This window comes from Pseudomassariella vexata (assembly GCF_002105095.1).
Source record: "Pseudomassariella vexata strain CBS 129021 chromosome Unknown BCR38scaffold_1, whole genome shotgun sequence".
NCBI classification, from domain to species: domain Eukaryota; kingdom Fungi; phylum Ascomycota; class Sordariomycetes; order Amphisphaeriales; family Pseudomassariaceae; genus Pseudomassariella; species Pseudomassariella vexata.
In genome coordinates this window covers 2,690,109-2,705,797 of record NW_024467956.1, presented here as the reverse complement: position 1 = coordinate 2,705,797, position 15,689 = coordinate 2,690,109, and the positions used below count along the sequence as shown (strand labels likewise).

General features: G+C 52.4%; 5 protein-coding genes across 5 annotated transcripts; 1 reads left to right on the top strand and 4 right to left on the bottom strand.

Moving 5' to 3' along the window:
- Window positions 1-1,046: 1,046 nt before the first annotated feature.
- On the bottom strand, window positions 1,047-1,615 carry BCR38DRAFT_404702 (uncharacterized protein; the record flags this gene model as incomplete). Its single annotated transcript, XM_040857867.1, has 2 exons — window positions 1,047-1,372; window positions 1,423-1,615. 2 exons carry the CDS (start codon window positions 1,613-1,615, stop codon window positions 1,047-1,049), a joined length of 519 nt encoding a protein of 172 aa, XP_040721232.1.
- A 4,701-nt stretch (window positions 1,616-6,316) lies between these two features.
- On the top strand, window positions 6,317-7,405 carry BCR38DRAFT_15279 (uncharacterized protein). The gene is made up of 3 exons (XM_040853724.1): window positions 6,317-7,123; window positions 7,187-7,209; window positions 7,264-7,405. The coding sequence occupies exon 1, from the start codon at window positions 6,426-6,428 to the stop codon at window positions 6,984-6,986; it is 561 nt and encodes a 186-aa protein (XP_040721231.1). The 5' UTR covers window positions 6,317-6,425; the 3' UTR covers window positions 6,987-7,123; window positions 7,187-7,209; window positions 7,264-7,405.
- A 1,250-nt stretch (window positions 7,406-8,655) lies between these two features.
- On the bottom strand, window positions 8,656-9,474 carry BCR38DRAFT_15084 (uncharacterized protein). Its single transcript, XM_040853709.1, has one exon. The coding sequence runs from the start codon at window positions 9,164-9,166 to the stop codon at window positions 8,696-8,698; it is 471 nt and encodes a 156-aa protein (XP_040721230.1). The 5' UTR covers window positions 9,167-9,474; the 3' UTR covers window positions 8,656-8,695.
- A 313-nt stretch (window positions 9,475-9,787) lies between these two features.
- Window positions 9,788-11,056, bottom strand: BCR38DRAFT_404700 (uncharacterized protein; the record flags this gene model as incomplete). Its single annotated transcript, XM_040857866.1, has 3 exons — window positions 9,788-9,910; window positions 10,157-10,431; window positions 10,543-11,056. The coding sequence occupies 3 exons, from the start codon at window positions 11,054-11,056 to the stop codon at window positions 9,788-9,790; spliced, it is 912 nt and encodes a 303-aa protein (XP_040721229.1).
- A 679-nt stretch (window positions 11,057-11,735) lies between these two features.
- On the bottom strand, window positions 11,736-14,806 carry BCR38DRAFT_331006 (putative GARP complex component; the record flags this gene model as incomplete). The annotated part of the gene is made up of 2 exons (XM_040855017.1): window positions 11,736-11,907; window positions 11,961-14,806. Coding segments are annotated over 2 exons (3,018 nt in total), but the record flags the coding sequence as incomplete, so codon positions are not given.
- Between the last annotated feature and the right edge of the window lie 883 nt (window positions 14,807-15,689).

Below are 15,689 nucleotides of genomic sequence, written 5' to 3'. Positions count from 1 at the left end.
TGGTCTGTTCCGTCAATCGACTTATACCTACCTGCATACCTACCCTTACCAGAGTACCTAACCTTAGTTACCCACCCCTCCATTTTCTATATCCCTGTCGACCACCTGCCCCGCGCAGATACGAGCTTCGAAGCCTTGGCATTGGGCCATTGGGTAGTACACCAGAAGTCTATCTGAACGGCTGGGTTGGTTCTTGTCACTTACTGATCTGATAAGGCAGACTCTGCGAAAACCGCACATCTCCGTTGGTGCCACATCTCAATCGATTGCCGGTGTCTACATGCAGGTGACAGAGGGTGAGAGCGGGTGAGTCGGAAAGAAAGACATGTACGTATTTAATGTATGTAAACTGTGAGCTCACACGGGACTATTGATCTGTGCAGATCGGCCGTGACGAACAGTTTTTGGATAGGCGAGGCTCGCACACTTCATATGGGATGGAGACTGGGCCTGAGAAGGAGTGGCGGGTTCCAGAGAAATGGTTGCGTTCGTGCGCCAGACCAGGGCCTAAAAAGCACTTGCGCAGGTTCGGTGATCGTCGGGTATGTGTTGGATATGTAGTATTTCATTATATTACATATTTTCACACCCAAATACATCCTGATGTGTTAGCTGCGATGCCAGACTAAGTCCTATTGCAGCAACAATGTCGAAACACTCTCCCCGTTCGGCCCGGCTAGACACATGAGACGCAACGCACAGGTCCATGAGACTGTTTGATTGAGGCCAATAATTATAATTATGATGCACGACATCAACATGTCGGTTGTATGTAGGGAGCGTATGTACGGTGATGTATCCCGGATTAGTCCATTACTCTAAGTGACGTATTACACGCAAACCCGTCCTTTCCTCCAAGCGTAGCTCCAGGGGCGCAAGCCCAATGTGATCTCGTCAAAAATGCCGTAACATACCAAGAACCCGACTTTCTTGGTTGAATGAGGGTATAGAACGCTCCATAAAATGCTACCAGTTCATGCCGAACTTTTCCAAACAGAAATAGTCTCTCTTCCTCCAGGTCAAGGTCAGACTCAAAATGACATGGTCTATAACGCAAGAGCAGCAAGACCGACGGCGAGAAGTGCCCCCGCAGGGCCGACCTTGCCGGCAGCAGCCGTCGGCACAATAACGGGGGAGCTGATAACTGTAGTTGGGCCAACGGGCGTCCTGGGAGTTGAGGTGGACAAGGTTGCAGTTATTGGCGTTGTCCCCGAGAGATATGTCGTGGGCGGCGGAGTGTAGGTGATGACAGTCGTACTGGAGTTAGCATACGTAGGTAGACTGCCGGTGCCAGTGGCAACTGAGCTTGGTGGACAGTACGAAGTAGTTGTCACCGGAGGAGGCTGTGTTACACTAAAAGTGCACGGGCAGTCTGGTTGAATGTTAATATCAGGCCCGTAGTGACATAATGAAGTTGCTTACTTGTGATGGTGATGACAGTTTCCGACGTAGCCGTGTACGTCACGTTATGATAGGCAAATGTTGTCGGAGACGAGCAGTATGTGGTGTAGTCGGTAGTAACGACAGTCGTGGTGTATGCGCCCGTTCCAGTTTGTCCCCAAGCATTGGCAGCGGAAAACATGCCAGCGGCAGCAAGAACCTCAATCAACCTCATCTTGATGTATGTCCCGGTGTTTCAGTGATAACGAGTGTTGTGTTGAGAGCTTGACAGGAGAGAAGCAAGGGTTATTGGTGAAAAGCGATTGTGAAGTTACGAGATGTGTATGATACCGAGAGAAGAGCGAGAAGACGATACCGAATGGACGGCACCCGCCTTTTTATTTCAATACTCAGTGACAGGCAGTCTTCTTTCGCATGTACCGCCATGAAGTGCAAGTCGTGGTTGCCGTCTCTAGCAGAGACGGGTTCGCCCACCCAGATGCAACCATAGCCATCCCACAATGTAGCCATGGGCTTTCCCGGAGAGCCCGCATCTCAGTCACCGGTGCAATGGAGCTTCGTAATGCACGACTGGGCTGGCTGGTTACCTCGTAACGATTCGATGCGAAGCCACCTCGGTCGCAATCCTCTGGACCAGCCACTAGCGGTGCCGCAAACGGCTTCGTCGGACTCGAGAATGGAAATAGCCTCCCTTTTTCATTGTCGACGACCATTGCGAATGCGACTGTCGCAGCAACTGACTCAGGAAAGTACCCAATACCCCGAGAAGCTGGGCTTATGGTGTGCTGACAGAATAAGCGGCATTGCCCAACAAGGGTGGAAAAGCTCGTCGCATTTGACCGACGCCGTCATGATTGGGCACGTTATACCCATCAATGTCCATTTCGGGTTGGTCTCACAGTTCGGTCAGATTTGGGATGGTGACCAGAGCAAAAACCTCGTGTTCGTGGTGTTCCCCTCTCGCAACGTATCGCGACGCCAACCACCTTACCCAAGCATGACTTCGACAGGATGTGGTCTTCTGGAAGCTTACTTGCGAACATACATTATGAAGTCAACAAGGCTTCTTTTGCGCCGATGCTGCCGAGTTGATGGACGTAGAAACCGGTGGTGGGCCCGGGGCTGAGCACGAGCTGAACGTCAGCTTCGCCTGAATCCAAAACAAGACTCACCATTGACATTAAGAGGAGCACTTGCCACCAATGACGACCTAAGAATAGACATTTTGGACAATGAAAAGAAAGAACGGGTTGAAGCTGACGTCCAGACCGAGTTAAGTACTAATAGCAGCAGCGATGACAAGTTCGTAATATTGGGTTGACCTCCTGAAACTATTAGTTTACGACAAAGCCTTCGTGACCCAAGAGGATAACCAATTTTGGGGACTCTTCAGCTACTCTTGTTGTCTTTAGGGGTTGCACTTGCCTACCCTGTAGCCGACCCTTGTGTCTCAATTGTGTTTAGACAAGTGAGTGGATCCTTGAATGGGTTATGAGGTTTTGGCATTGGAGTAACGAAGCAATTCCCATGGCGGAGACGAACAGATGCGATAACGAGGGTCGGGGTAGAAAACCGACAAGCTCCTCGTTTTCGCAGTTTCCACACCCTCTTCTTCCCCTCTGATGCAATAACCAAGGACTACTTACCGAGGAGGTTCTAAAGGTTCTGAAGATTCTGAAGATTCTGAAACCATGCTAACAATACGCTGTGCGCCATCTCGCCCAGCCATCTGCATCAAGCCATCATAGTCGACAGCGTCGGGTTGCAGTAGAATGCACGCCGCCTCAGTGGCTATGGCCAAAGACGACCCAAAACCAGCCACCGTAGGTCAGCACTGGAAACCACTCTCACCTGAGCAGCGCAGCGGTCGATTGGCACAACTCACCAGCAAAATGGTCGATTGAAGAATGACGGAGGGAATGGCGGATGTGGCAGACGCAATTGCAAGCATAACAACAGCTTCTCTGCGCAGCTCAAGACCTCTTAGGAAGGGGGCGACTGCTTTCTCCACGATATGGGCCAGACGGCAAGACACGACTGCAAGTGCGGGGATCATTGCTAGGAAATTCCTTACACAAGCTGAGCTGTCGATTCGCCGAAGTTAGGCCTTGGTGCCCCCAACCGAGAAACGGTCGGAAAGGAAGCCGGCGGTGACGCCCGATCTCACCGTGACAAATGCTTTTCAAACGCTCGCTACGACGGCAAGAGCTCGATAGACTGGCTATGGCTTGCCCGGGAGGGATCTCCTCATCACCGGCTGGATTCGTGCCTGTTCTTTCGGCTGCACAGTGACGGTATCCAACCAGGGTCAAACACACAATGATAGTGTGTTTGTAATCCCACCGTCAGCATTTCTTTTGTTTTGCCACCTCAGACTACCTCCTTGCAGTTCATTGGATGTTACCCGACGTTGTTGGGATCCTGGGGAGTGGTTTTTTCCCTTCTTTTTCTTCACTGGTGTTCTCCTCCCTGTTGATTACCGAATGCAGGCTCATGACGAGTGCAGCCGCTGTTGGTGGTCTGGAGTTGCGGCACTTTCCAGAGCCTCGTTACTGGAACCAACACATCGAGTCGAAGGGTTCGTTATTAAAACGATGACAAATGGCCCGTTGAAAACGCTTTGATGGACCGAATCACACACGATCCATAGGGGATGTAGCTTCTGCACCCTCCAACCTATGGGTATAGCCATCTTCGGACCGATCGTTCTGCACACTCGACTTGCTGGTAAGAAGTAGTAAGGGCCGGGGAAAAACTCTGGATGCCTGGAAAAAAGAACCATGGAGACGTCAAGGTATGCTTGGCTCTGTGCATGAGTCGACTACGGCCCGTATCCGTTCTCAACCAACGCACCGCAGGACGTGAAAGCAACGGCAGACGAAAGCGGCCCAGAGGCATTCCCCAACTTTCACCACTGAGGATCCGCCTAAGCCTATGGCCAAATATCGAGCAAGCACTTTGACCTCCAGAGATGGGACGTGGCAGATTGGATGCAGCTCTTGTCAATAGTAGCATGATGACTCGGGAATATAAGGTTGGCTACCTTGACCTTGGCGTCCTTCCATTGCTATCGCGGACTTGGTTGATCCTTGCAAGCTCATTACCTTGGGAACTATGTTCCTGACGATCTCGCGCGTGGAAGGCATCCGGCGATTACCAAAAACGAATTAGGATTAGGGATTGGCTCAACTCTCTCCTCTCCAACAAGTCTAGGCCTCCGCCGCAAAATTCTGCACGTTCACCATGCGGTTCCACCCACAATACCGTCATTATTCCGTTCACGATTCGGCCGGATGTCAGCAGTCATCCAAGAGAGAATTCTGTTCCAGGATGTCGTCCATTTCGCACACCAATAGACTTTAGCCAACATTGCTTGGCAACCCCACCAGGACAGCTTCTGGATTCAGATTTCCCTGCTTGAGATTCTTGAGATCTTGCGTTTCCCGGATCACCCCTGCGAAGGTCCCGGAGACAACACCCTCGTAGCTCATGGTAAATGGCAGGAGATACAATTACCAGAGCACATTGCATTCGAGCCTATACGTCAACTTTGATTATATGTGCGGGTCTGCGGGATTTGTTTCTCTTCCTGCCGTGACAGCGCAACTGAATCGTAAGGCGTTAGGCGTCAGCGTAATGGCCTCATTCATTGACGCCCCTTTTTTGGCCCATGCCGCGCTGTCAAATGCGCGTTTCGTCAGTTGCTTGCGACATCAAACTCACGATGCCCTACTCCCACGTGTCGGATGCAAGGCCGGCACACAGGAGCTAAACTGGGAAGGGAGGTTCATCCGATTCTAGTCCAATCGGACTCGCGTCTGCTCACCCCGGCACGATCCACCTGTCGCTTACGTCGAGCGGCAAGCGACTCCCAAAAGTGAGCGCCTGTGAGCACGCGCCACATGGGTGCTGTCAGGTACGGCATCAGATACCGGGAACGCCAGGAACAAGTTGTCCAACATACAGCCAATGGGGTTTGCCAAATGGGCCAAAGTTTTCGACCTGCAGATGCAGCTAAGAGATTCATTGTTACCCTCCCGAGCGTTTCCTTTGTCGATCCCGCCGCGGAAGACTCTTTCCCCTTCCAAGACCTTGCAAGGCCAGCCTGGCCAGGACTGGCCCGGACCAATCTCGGGGCACCACTGCTTTTGCCAGGGCTCTCCGCGCGCTGTCTTCCAGGAGCCCCTTGCTGTCACTCCAAAGTCTGCCCAGTTGTTGGCAATGGCCCACTGCTGCCAGGTCCACTGCTCTAGCGCTCGTATTGTGTATTTTGTATTCCGTGGAGCGAATACGGGACACAGCCTGATGGATGGTACAGGGACTGGAAATCTTGGAGTCTCATCTTCCTAAAGCCTGGGAGATGAATTTGGGTCAATGCTAATAATCAGGGCACGACTCTATGCGAGTTCCGGCTGGAACTAAAAAGGCGTCAGCACTACTGTAAGCCGACAGGATCGAGTTGGCGACGGGCCGCGTACGTGGCTCAACATTGACTCACGAATTTTAATACCAGCGGATCAAGTCAGCTAACCCATCGACCGGGATCTATACTGGCATCTGAGCACCTACCCCCTGCTACCCTACCGCAAAGGCAACGGACGTCTTCATGGAAGGCCCGAGGACCCACCACTTCAGGGCAGACAGGATCCTCTTCTGCTCTCTGACCATGTACTCGGTAGCAGTGATATGATGAAGGGGAAGCCCGACTGCCGGCATGCCTTGTTTTCCTTCATATAAAGCATAGCCGTACCCACTCCCCCCAGCAGGTGGTATGTGTCTCTCTCTCTCCCAGATCGTTCTGACCATTCATTCTCTCTGCTGGGCTTCGTAGCTACAGTTCATTCATTTTTCTGTGATTCACTCCTTTAATCACATTAACCACACTGCTCTAGCAAAACTTGCATTGCACTCTTTCATAACACACTACACACTACACTTTGAAGCATACTTCGAAGATAGCGAACGAAGTTCCAACACGACGACACCACTACAATCATTATTTCCGCATTTCTACTACCATCAAAATGCAGTTCTTCGCAAGCCTTGCTGCCCTCGCTGCCACCGCAGCCACTTTGGTCTCGGCCAACAGTGTAACCTTCGTCAACCAGGATGAAACCGTTAGACGCATTATCTTCACCCCGAACGATGGCTTCGCGTCGATGGATACGATCGAGGTGGAAGCTTCAGGCACATCCAAGGTCGAATTCTCTCAAGGGTGGATTGGCAACTGGTATGCCGTCTCGGAGGGATATGAAGATGTCCCCGGCATGCTTGGAGAGGTTGCCTTCAACGGATGGAACGATTTGACTTACTACGACGTGTCGGCCATTGTCAACGCCACCGACACCAACGGCGTTAAGGAGATGTTCCCCCTCAGCCAGATGAACTTGACAACCAAGACATCTTTCTCAGGATGCAAGACTTTCCCCTGCAACACCGTTTACATCCAGTGGGACGATGTTCAGACCGTGACAACCAGTGAGACGGATCTGGTCTGCACGCTCGGCACCAGCCCCGAGACGGTGGAGAAGCGCGCAGAACACAACCTTGTTGCCCGCCACTACGTCCTCGGAAAACTGTCTTGAACATACAGCTAATCCCCCTCTTGCTTTGAGAGTACAGCGCTGGGCGCTCACAATGACGACTTAACGCTATACTACGGATACGGTTTTGAAGATACCCGCCTCCCTTTCTCTTCTCGGCAGCGTCCCCCCCCTTTCCTTCCGATAAGGGGCAACGCATCCTGGTGTAAAGGATCTGGTTACAATATAGACATGGGAAGAAGTGTCCGGTCGATCGGTCGATCGGGCGATGGAACAGGGGGGAAACAAGGCCTCCACACTAGGGACCACGGAAGGGAAGGGCTCTTGGGAGCTTTGGACACCGGACACCGCTATTGCAGACGGAAATCCTGCAACACATCGCGCGATCTCGACGATCAGCTGACAAAAAATGTCTAGGTGCGACATAAAAGATCACTGGGCTCTTACTTCTGGGATAAATTACCTTTCTTGACGCTCGCTGAACCCATAATTTTGAAGCATATTTTACCTTCTTGTATCTACTACGGGAACTTTATTGGCACGCGGCTTATTTTGATGGACAAGCCTGATTGTCCCGGCCCGGCCAGAAATGATGGAATATAGACCAGAATTCAAAATCTTCCTCTCGACACACTCGAGTCCTTGTTGACACTCTTCGTTGAAACATTAATACTTTCACTTATTTAAACTTGTACTGCGACGTGCTCTCAAGCGGGCCCAGAACGGCCTTTCTCATTCATGGGCTGATCTTTTCCTTAGTCTTGCGGGATTCTAGATCGGACAGATTCTCTGCTGAACCGATGGCCCTCAGTCGTCACTTCATGGGCTCCAATGAACATCAACCTGGATGCCGAGTCCGGGTTCTGGGTCTCTCGCAAGCCCCAAGTGGCTTTGCTGGAGCAACCGAGCGACCGCCAGCCCGCGTCATTTATGGCGCATAAAGGCATATTTCCGTGGACTTCGGTGCAGTTCATCTCTGTCCATGCTGAAACAATCAACTAATCAAAATTGATATTTGCGGTCTGGAACACGCATTGTCGTTGGACAGCTGAATTCATCGCATTTTCGCCCTCGTCTGCAGGCTTGTGTCTCCCACCTTCGGATGCATCAGGGGGGGGGGGGGGGGCGCATTGGAACGCAGTTACTCGTAGCTGTTAAACCTGCAGCTGCGTCTGCATGTCGCAGCTAACAAAGGAGGAGGCCCATACTCCTTCCTCTATTGGTTCCCGGTGTCGCAGCTGACGGCGCCTCTGTTCTATTCAAGGCCCATTTGCGGGCTCAGCCGTACCACGAAATTAGAACACGACGATCGTTATCCACGGCATAGGGGGCATCGGGGAATTGTTATGATTAAATTCATTCTTCCTTCTCGGACGAAGGCCCAGACCCAAACCCTCGTTCGTCGGCGAGGTCAAAACAAGAATGGCACAACCTGGACATGCCAAGACCTGTCCGGGCGATCGGCAAGACAATTTTAGACACGTCAAAAATAGCAGGTTGCCGCTACTCCTGTTTGTTCCCGCTGGAATACCGCGCCTATCGCGGTTAGCTGCGCCGCAAACAACCCCAAGCCGTTTTTGTACGTCGGGTCAATCCCCACCATTTGTACGAGTTCCCGAACGGTCGGATGTGAGGGGTTTCGGTGTGGTTGTGCATCATCGTGTGGGTTGACGTCGGTGGCAGAGGCTGAGGTCGCCGCGTTGTGTAGCCCGCCTTGTCAATGGTGGGAGGGACTGCTCTAGGGCCGGGTGTCATGCTACTGCTGTGTCACTTCTGTGGTATGGGGCATTGGTTTGCTCGCGCCCCGTATCGTTCGTGCTACTGCAACACACAGAGGGGCAAGTCTTGCCGGCTCTTGAAGCGTGGGGAAAGAGGTCAAGGTAGGACACGTTCTGCTTCCGACCTGCCTGGCTGCCTCGCTGCCTCTTGAGTCGCAGGACTCTGTTTCTAGTCCGAGCAGACGGTCCTCCATCGCTTTCCCCAGCCAAGTTGTCAACGGCTTCTTCGTCGGTAGATCTCCACCACACATGCGACCCAATGATATACCCCATGATGGCCAGATGCGACGGCGCATTCCCGTCTTTATCCAAGCCAGACTGGCAATACATAGTCTCGCTCGCCCCAATCCGCCCATTTTTCGCATAGATGTCAATCGCCGTAGCGACATGCTCCATGACATCGTCAGATCCGAGCCTGTTTACCATCACGCGTGTCCAAAACATGCATTAGCATCATTGAAACTCTATCGAGGAACCAGGGAAAAACTTGCCTCGCCGGCAGATCATGCTCATCCGTCCGTCCAAGCCCAAACCCGCAAGTCCCATACCATAGCGACATGTCACCGGGACTGCTGTTGCAGTCGGAGCACTGCCACATAAGTCGCTGCCGAATACATCGCGAATGTAGACGTTGGCGGACGAGCCGTCGGACCGCGTAATTGCACTCGGGGTGAAACCGGGGACTTGCCGAGTTGTGGTCGCCCCTATGCCCCAGAGGAGGTAGGCAGCGACTGCAATGAGCGACAAGAACGATATAACCTCCAGGTGGGGTTAAAGGGTGTGCGATTGGGTAATGTAGGTCAGTGAGTATGTATATGTATCAAGCTAAAAGGGCCTCAAGGGGGTCTATCTTGGGATGTAGTCTCGGCAGCAGGATTGGGAACGTGCTGATGTGGCAGATGGCTTTATACTTGGAATTTAGGCCATAACATCAAGGCAATTCACCCAGAAAACAGGTCAAAGTGGCGTTATTGATATTGGCCACGAAACCCTGCCCTACCATGCCCCCGTGTAAGTTTGTGGACATCCTCCTGACATGTTTCCTTTCAACAGCAACGAAGTCAGTTATAAACGGCTTGAGATATTGTATATTTTGCAGCTTCTTGCCTTGGCGACGTTGCTATCCCCCTCGTTGTAATCTCGCGGCACAGTGGTACCGTGGTACCCATACCGAACCGCAACCACTCTCTATATTGAAACAGCAGTTCCACTGCTTCCTCATTCGGATCCCTCCCTAGACAACTGGGCTTTTCCGACATCGTTGGCTGGTTTATACCACCCCCCCCAGCCCCCAGTTTCCGGATGACGGCCGTATTATCCGTTGCTGGATTTGCATCAAAATACCAGGTAATCCAACTCATAGAGTGACATGAGTCCGAAGTGTGCCAGAGTTCATGAGCTCCGGCCGTGGAGGCATGGCTACTCAATGCATACCTTGCAGTCGACGGCGACTCTGGCCATGACCATCAAGTTCGGTTGACTTGGAACTCTTGCGCCACGGCCCAGGAGCATCTGGCAAATGCCAACTTCGCCAGCTAAAAAGACCTTGTAGATGTAATCATCCTCATCCAGGCGGACTCCGTGCATTATCAGCAGCAGTGCGACGACTGTTTTGCTAGGATCTCGGACCGATAGCCCGCAAACAATACTCAAAGGGGTGACATTGAACATGGTATTGGCATTTGGGTTGACTTCATGCCACGGAAGGCCTGCATGGTGAATAACCAGAATTCGGCCGGCTCACACGACTCAGCGCCCCCGCATGCTTCTATGAGTGGTGTTGTTCACATGGGGCCCAAAACATTGACGCTTGCTCCTACGGACAGCAAATGCTTCTACGACTGGGAAGAGGCAGCTCCAAGAGGCAATGATGAGGGGTGTATTTCTCTCCTTGTCGGCGTCGACGCCGTCTCCAGCTTGCATGAGCGTCTTGGTCAACTGGACCGCGCCGTCCAATGTTGCACTGCTTTCCAGACTTGTAAAATGTGGACTTTGTTTGGTTGTAATGTAGGGTAGATTCATTGTTGTCTTGCAGCAACAGTGAAGCGCAGCTGTGCCCGGAGAAGCAGCACTCAACCCAAGTAATGTCAGTCCCAGGTCAAATCTTGTTGTGGAACAGGCGTCCAACCGAAGCGAGCGTCCAGGCGAGGCATTCGTGTCGACATCGAGGCCCTCCCTTACGAGAAGCTTGAGTGTTCCTTTGCTGATCGTTTTTGTATCCTCCCACGCCAAAGGCGTCAACCCTTCGCTGTCCAGCACCTCGAGGTTCGGACGGTACTGGGCGAGCACGGATGGCCTCGGTAAGCTCGATATTCCTAGCCATAGACGACACATGTAGTGCCGTCAAATGCGCAGCGCTGGGGTCGAAGATGTTTTGTTGTCGCATATGGCCAGAAATAGCGGCGTCAACAGGGGCGGTCGCGGGAAGCAGCACGCAGAAGAAGCATAGAGGAAAGGACGATTGAGAATTGGAGCCATCAAACCTGGAAAGTTGGTTGAGTAGGCAAGAAGACGTCGGATCGACCCAGAGAGAACACATATACGGCATTAGCCATAGGAATGAGCGCTCCTAAGGGCATGCCAGCCCATCGCCTTGAGAGTTAGATCCTTGAAGCTGGGTGGCCTTGAGAACGAAATTATACAAATTTGCACATTGGGATATATATAACATACAGTAGTATAGTCTAACCCATCCCATGATGTCCCTAGGCTAGCCGAGTGTAGAATGGCTGCTTCCTTCTCTCAACGCCTGCTCTTGCTGCCAAGCTATGCATCCAGAACACAAGACTCCAAGTCGGTGTCAAACCCCTCTTCCCTTTAAGGTCGTCATTCCTAGCAAAAGCATCGGTGATGACCAGGCCATGCTTTCTTTGAACATAAATGTGCTTGACCTCCGCATTCTTCAAGTTGCGTTGGATCGAGCCAGGGAAGCAGCAGTATTTACGGTCATCACCATGACCATCGTGTCCGGACAATGCTCATGCCCGACGGCTACGCGATTTCAATTGCCCTGTCAACTGCCAGGCTCTTCGGCTTTGGCACCGCCGTTGGTGTCTGATTCCGCCTCGGCGGCGGCTACGGGCGTCTTCTCATTGACGATCTTTAGAAGCTCCTTCCCCGTCTCTGCAAAAGTGCTCTCTACCTTGCAAAGACGGGTGTTGAGGTAATTGACATCGGCTTGCATCCTGTGGCCATCGTTAGCAAGACGAACACACGACACGACCCTCCCTGCACTTACCGCTGTGATCCGATTTCGCCCACCTCAATACCCTCAAATGTCTTGGCAAGCTGGTTTTTGTAGCTGTCAAAAACGGGGGACATAATCATCTGGACCGTGCCTTCTGGGAGATGTTTCGTCAAGACCCTATGTAGCGTCACCGTCTCCTTCACCAGAGTCTCCATAAAGACATCAACAGCCACTTGACCACTCCGGTCCCAATCGAGCGCCTTCATGCTCTTAGTATGTGCTGCAGCGCGTCCAGACATTATCTCGACTAGCTTATCGTAAATACTTTGCTGGTGCTCCTGGTATAACCGCCTGACTTTGTCGAATTCGCCCATGAGGGAGGCGACTGATGCGTTGTTGACATGAGGACTAGTGGTAGCATGTCGCCGTACAAATTCGCGTACATGTGGTATCAGGGTTGACACGAATGCCAGAGCTTGCGAGGCAAGTGCAAGGTGTTTGGTGGTGATATTCTTCAGGCCTGCTGAACGAGTGGCGCCGGCCCCGAGGATCAGCTGCGTGCAGCGACTATTGAATAGCTGGAGATAGGATACAAGGGAGGACGAAATGTCGGCGGCCATCGAGGGGATGCTGACTATGAGACGCAGGAAGTGAGACATGCCCTCTAGACACAGGATGGCTGATTGGGGTAGAATAAAGGACTCCGAGTCGATGACGGCGCTACGTGTCTTTTCTTTGGCAGGCGTGCCGTTCGATTCGGCTCGAGGCCGGCCGTTGGGGACAGGCTCTTCCTCCGATGGAGGTGCCCAGATGTTGCTACTTTCGAACCAGGCTGCGGAGTCTTTGGTACTACTCTCCAGGATTCGGTCGAGCAGGATCTTGTCCTTTTCGGCAAAGTCTTTGGCGCCCCACTGATCCGACTCCATACCCTGAGCCAGTTTCTGTTTCTCCAGATCGCCATGTTGTGGTATGAAGTCTTTGATATGTTGATTTACAACGGTCTTCAGAGAGGTTCCACTACGACCTGAAATAGACTCGCACTCGTTGGCAAAGTAGAGGTTCAGTGTAAAGTATCTCAAAAACCATATGAGCGGTAGACGAGTGCTTTGGTCCGACCTCACTCGCAACACTTTCACAATTTTATCATGTGAGACATCGACAGCTTGGCCTAGAAGGTTTGCCAAGTCCATCGTGAGGTGGATGTCCTCTTGAACATCCCGATTCGCACTATTCAGAGGTGGAGATTTGAGCCCGGACGGGGACCGAAGTCCTGAACTGGGGTCTGGCATTTCTCCCATGGAGCTTGCAACGTCAAACAGGACCTTGACCTGCGTTGATAGCCTTCGCAATGTCTCGGTGACGCCGATGTAGATTTTGGTGTACAATCCCTCGGCGTCTTCAGGCTCTAATGCTCTGAGGTTCCGCGCAAGGATGGATGATTTTTCCTGCTGCGTCAACTTGGTGCCACTCATAGTCGACACAGACATCATGGACTCGTTGTCGTCATCGTTAGAGCTCGGCAAAGGACGCCTGATCAGATTCCGCACCTCACGCAATACAACTTCGCGATATGATGCAATGGCAATACTGATGTGCTTTGCTTGATGCAGGCCTATCACAATGGGCATCAGATCAGAACGGAGAGCCTCGGTCGCGGCCAAGTAAGCCGGGAAAGCGGATGGATCTCTGGCTTGTGCCCCTCGAGACCGCATGGCCGCACTGCTCCATCTAAGCAGGACTTCTTGATAAGAGACGGTATCGACATGACGATGCAAGTCCCCGAGGAGTACGTTGACGAATCTTGACTCGTACGCTTTACCAACGCGAAACCGCAGGTTAGACAAATCGCTGTCAACCCCCTGGAGAGCAACAGCGCCCCGGAGGTCGAGCAACGGCCGACCAGACCCGACTTTCGAGTTTCGTCCAGCAATCAACCTCTCCAACGATTCTATGTTGACCAGTGCCTTGTCGAGCTCTCCCGATTCAACCTGAGCCTCGCAAGTCGCGACCCCTTCCACAATCTCTCGGAATTGTTGAACAGCGTCATTCAATTGACTCAGGTTCTCTCTCCGCCTGCGCTTTTCGACAATCTCGAGGCCCGTGGAGGCGATCTCCTGATCAAGAGCCTCGAGCTCTTTGCGTAACGTTTTGATGCGGTCAACGGACTCTGCTGCCTCTGAATGCAACTCCCTAAGTGATCCGAGCGCAGTGAAGAATGTGGTTGATGCGGTGGAAATCGAGGAGATGAGATGCATTTCGACAGTGTCCATATACCACGACAGCTTCTCTTGCAATATCGCATTTGTTGCGAGGGCTTTACGCGGGGCAGTTGGGGTGCCATTCGCAGCACTCTTCTCCTCGGCCGAGCCTGGAGGTGGCCGTACAACCTCGGACCGTTCGCTAACGACATCGAAGGTTCGGGGGTTCTCGAGCCGAAAGTCATCGTCAAAATAGACGTTCGGGATCGTGTTTAAAGGGGGTGGTCCCTGCGCCGCCCTCCGGCTGAATCCGGAACTTGATCTCCTGCGGAGCGCAGGCGATTCAAGGGGTGGAATGGCAGTTATTGATGCTGCAGATGACTTTCGGGCAATCCCAGGCCGACTGCCAGATCGACTGCTAGGTCGAAGATGATGAGCCTCGTCCACCACATCAGGCCGGAAGACTTGATCCGCGCCGTCGTTGTCGCTCTCCTTTACACGCCTCAGTTGCTCGTACAACGCGCCAACCTGGGCCAGGTATGGTTTGAATTCGGCAGGATCGATGCGGGAAATACTGGTCAAGGTGACGGGCGGTATGTCTCTAGCGGTCGGGGGTTTGTGAGCACTCGATGCCGGTGCTGCTGTATGCGGCAACAGTCCGGTGCGGACGATAGGTGGTTGAAGGAGGGTGGAAATGGCATTTTGGCCAACCTCATGCAAGTCATGACCCAAACCACTGGAGGTATCTAGATGGCCTCCTATCGAGTGTATGGAGCTGGCAGTCGAACCTCGTCTCGCTGTCGGGTATGATGTCACCGAGCCCTGTCTGTCCCCAAAGTCAGCTCAACTTGGTTGGGACAGATACCTAACAAACTGGGCGCACCTATGAAATGGAAACTCGGTTCGAGTTGGGGGCAATGGCGTAATGCTGTCCATCGACAATCGCGCCCCTGGATTGGAAAACATGGCTTGAGGTGAACAAAGTCATGTTCCTCAATGTTGGTTAAGGGAATGGTCGGCGGGCATCAGGCATCCATCTTGGTCCTTTGAGCCGTTTGAGCCAGCCTGTACGCTTACAGGCACTTGCGCGGCGTTGTCCTTAGTGATTGTTCCTGCCCAGACCACTCAAAGGCACGTGATGATAGCGATAACGGATAGAGATACTCTGGTGAAGCTGGGTGATGGGCACGCCAGTCACAGACTCAACAGCCTATACCTTCTAATTAGGCCATTGTATCCTAGTCTGAACCTTCGTGTTGATCAAGTCAATGTGCATAGTCTCGGGAAACAACCTTTATGGTACAGTAGGGCCAACCTCGGAGGAGGTATTCGCTTGTTGCCTCTTTGTTCCACGTTGCGTCAACAGGGTCAGGGATTATGTGGCCCACAGCTCACGCTAGTTCTGGTCTAGTGCCTCATGCACGCACTTAATGGCACGCGTCACAAGAACGGACAAACGCGTGGACGCGCTTTACTACTATTTCAATTGAATTTCCAACGCGCCATCCACCCCCCATAGATTTGCGCTCGAATCCAACCCCAGGTCGTCAACAACAACAACAACAACAACAAAAACATCACT

What these genes read in the sequence shown, in the direction of transcription:
- BCR38DRAFT_15279 (XM_040853724.1), top strand. Translation starts at nt 6,426, where the DNA reads ATGCAGTTCTTCGCAAGCCTTGCTGCCCTCGCTGCCACCGCAGCCACT.
- BCR38DRAFT_15084 (XM_040853709.1), bottom strand. Translation starts at nt 9,166, where the DNA reads ATGTTTTGGACACGCGTGATGGTAAACAGGCTCGGATCTGACGATGTC.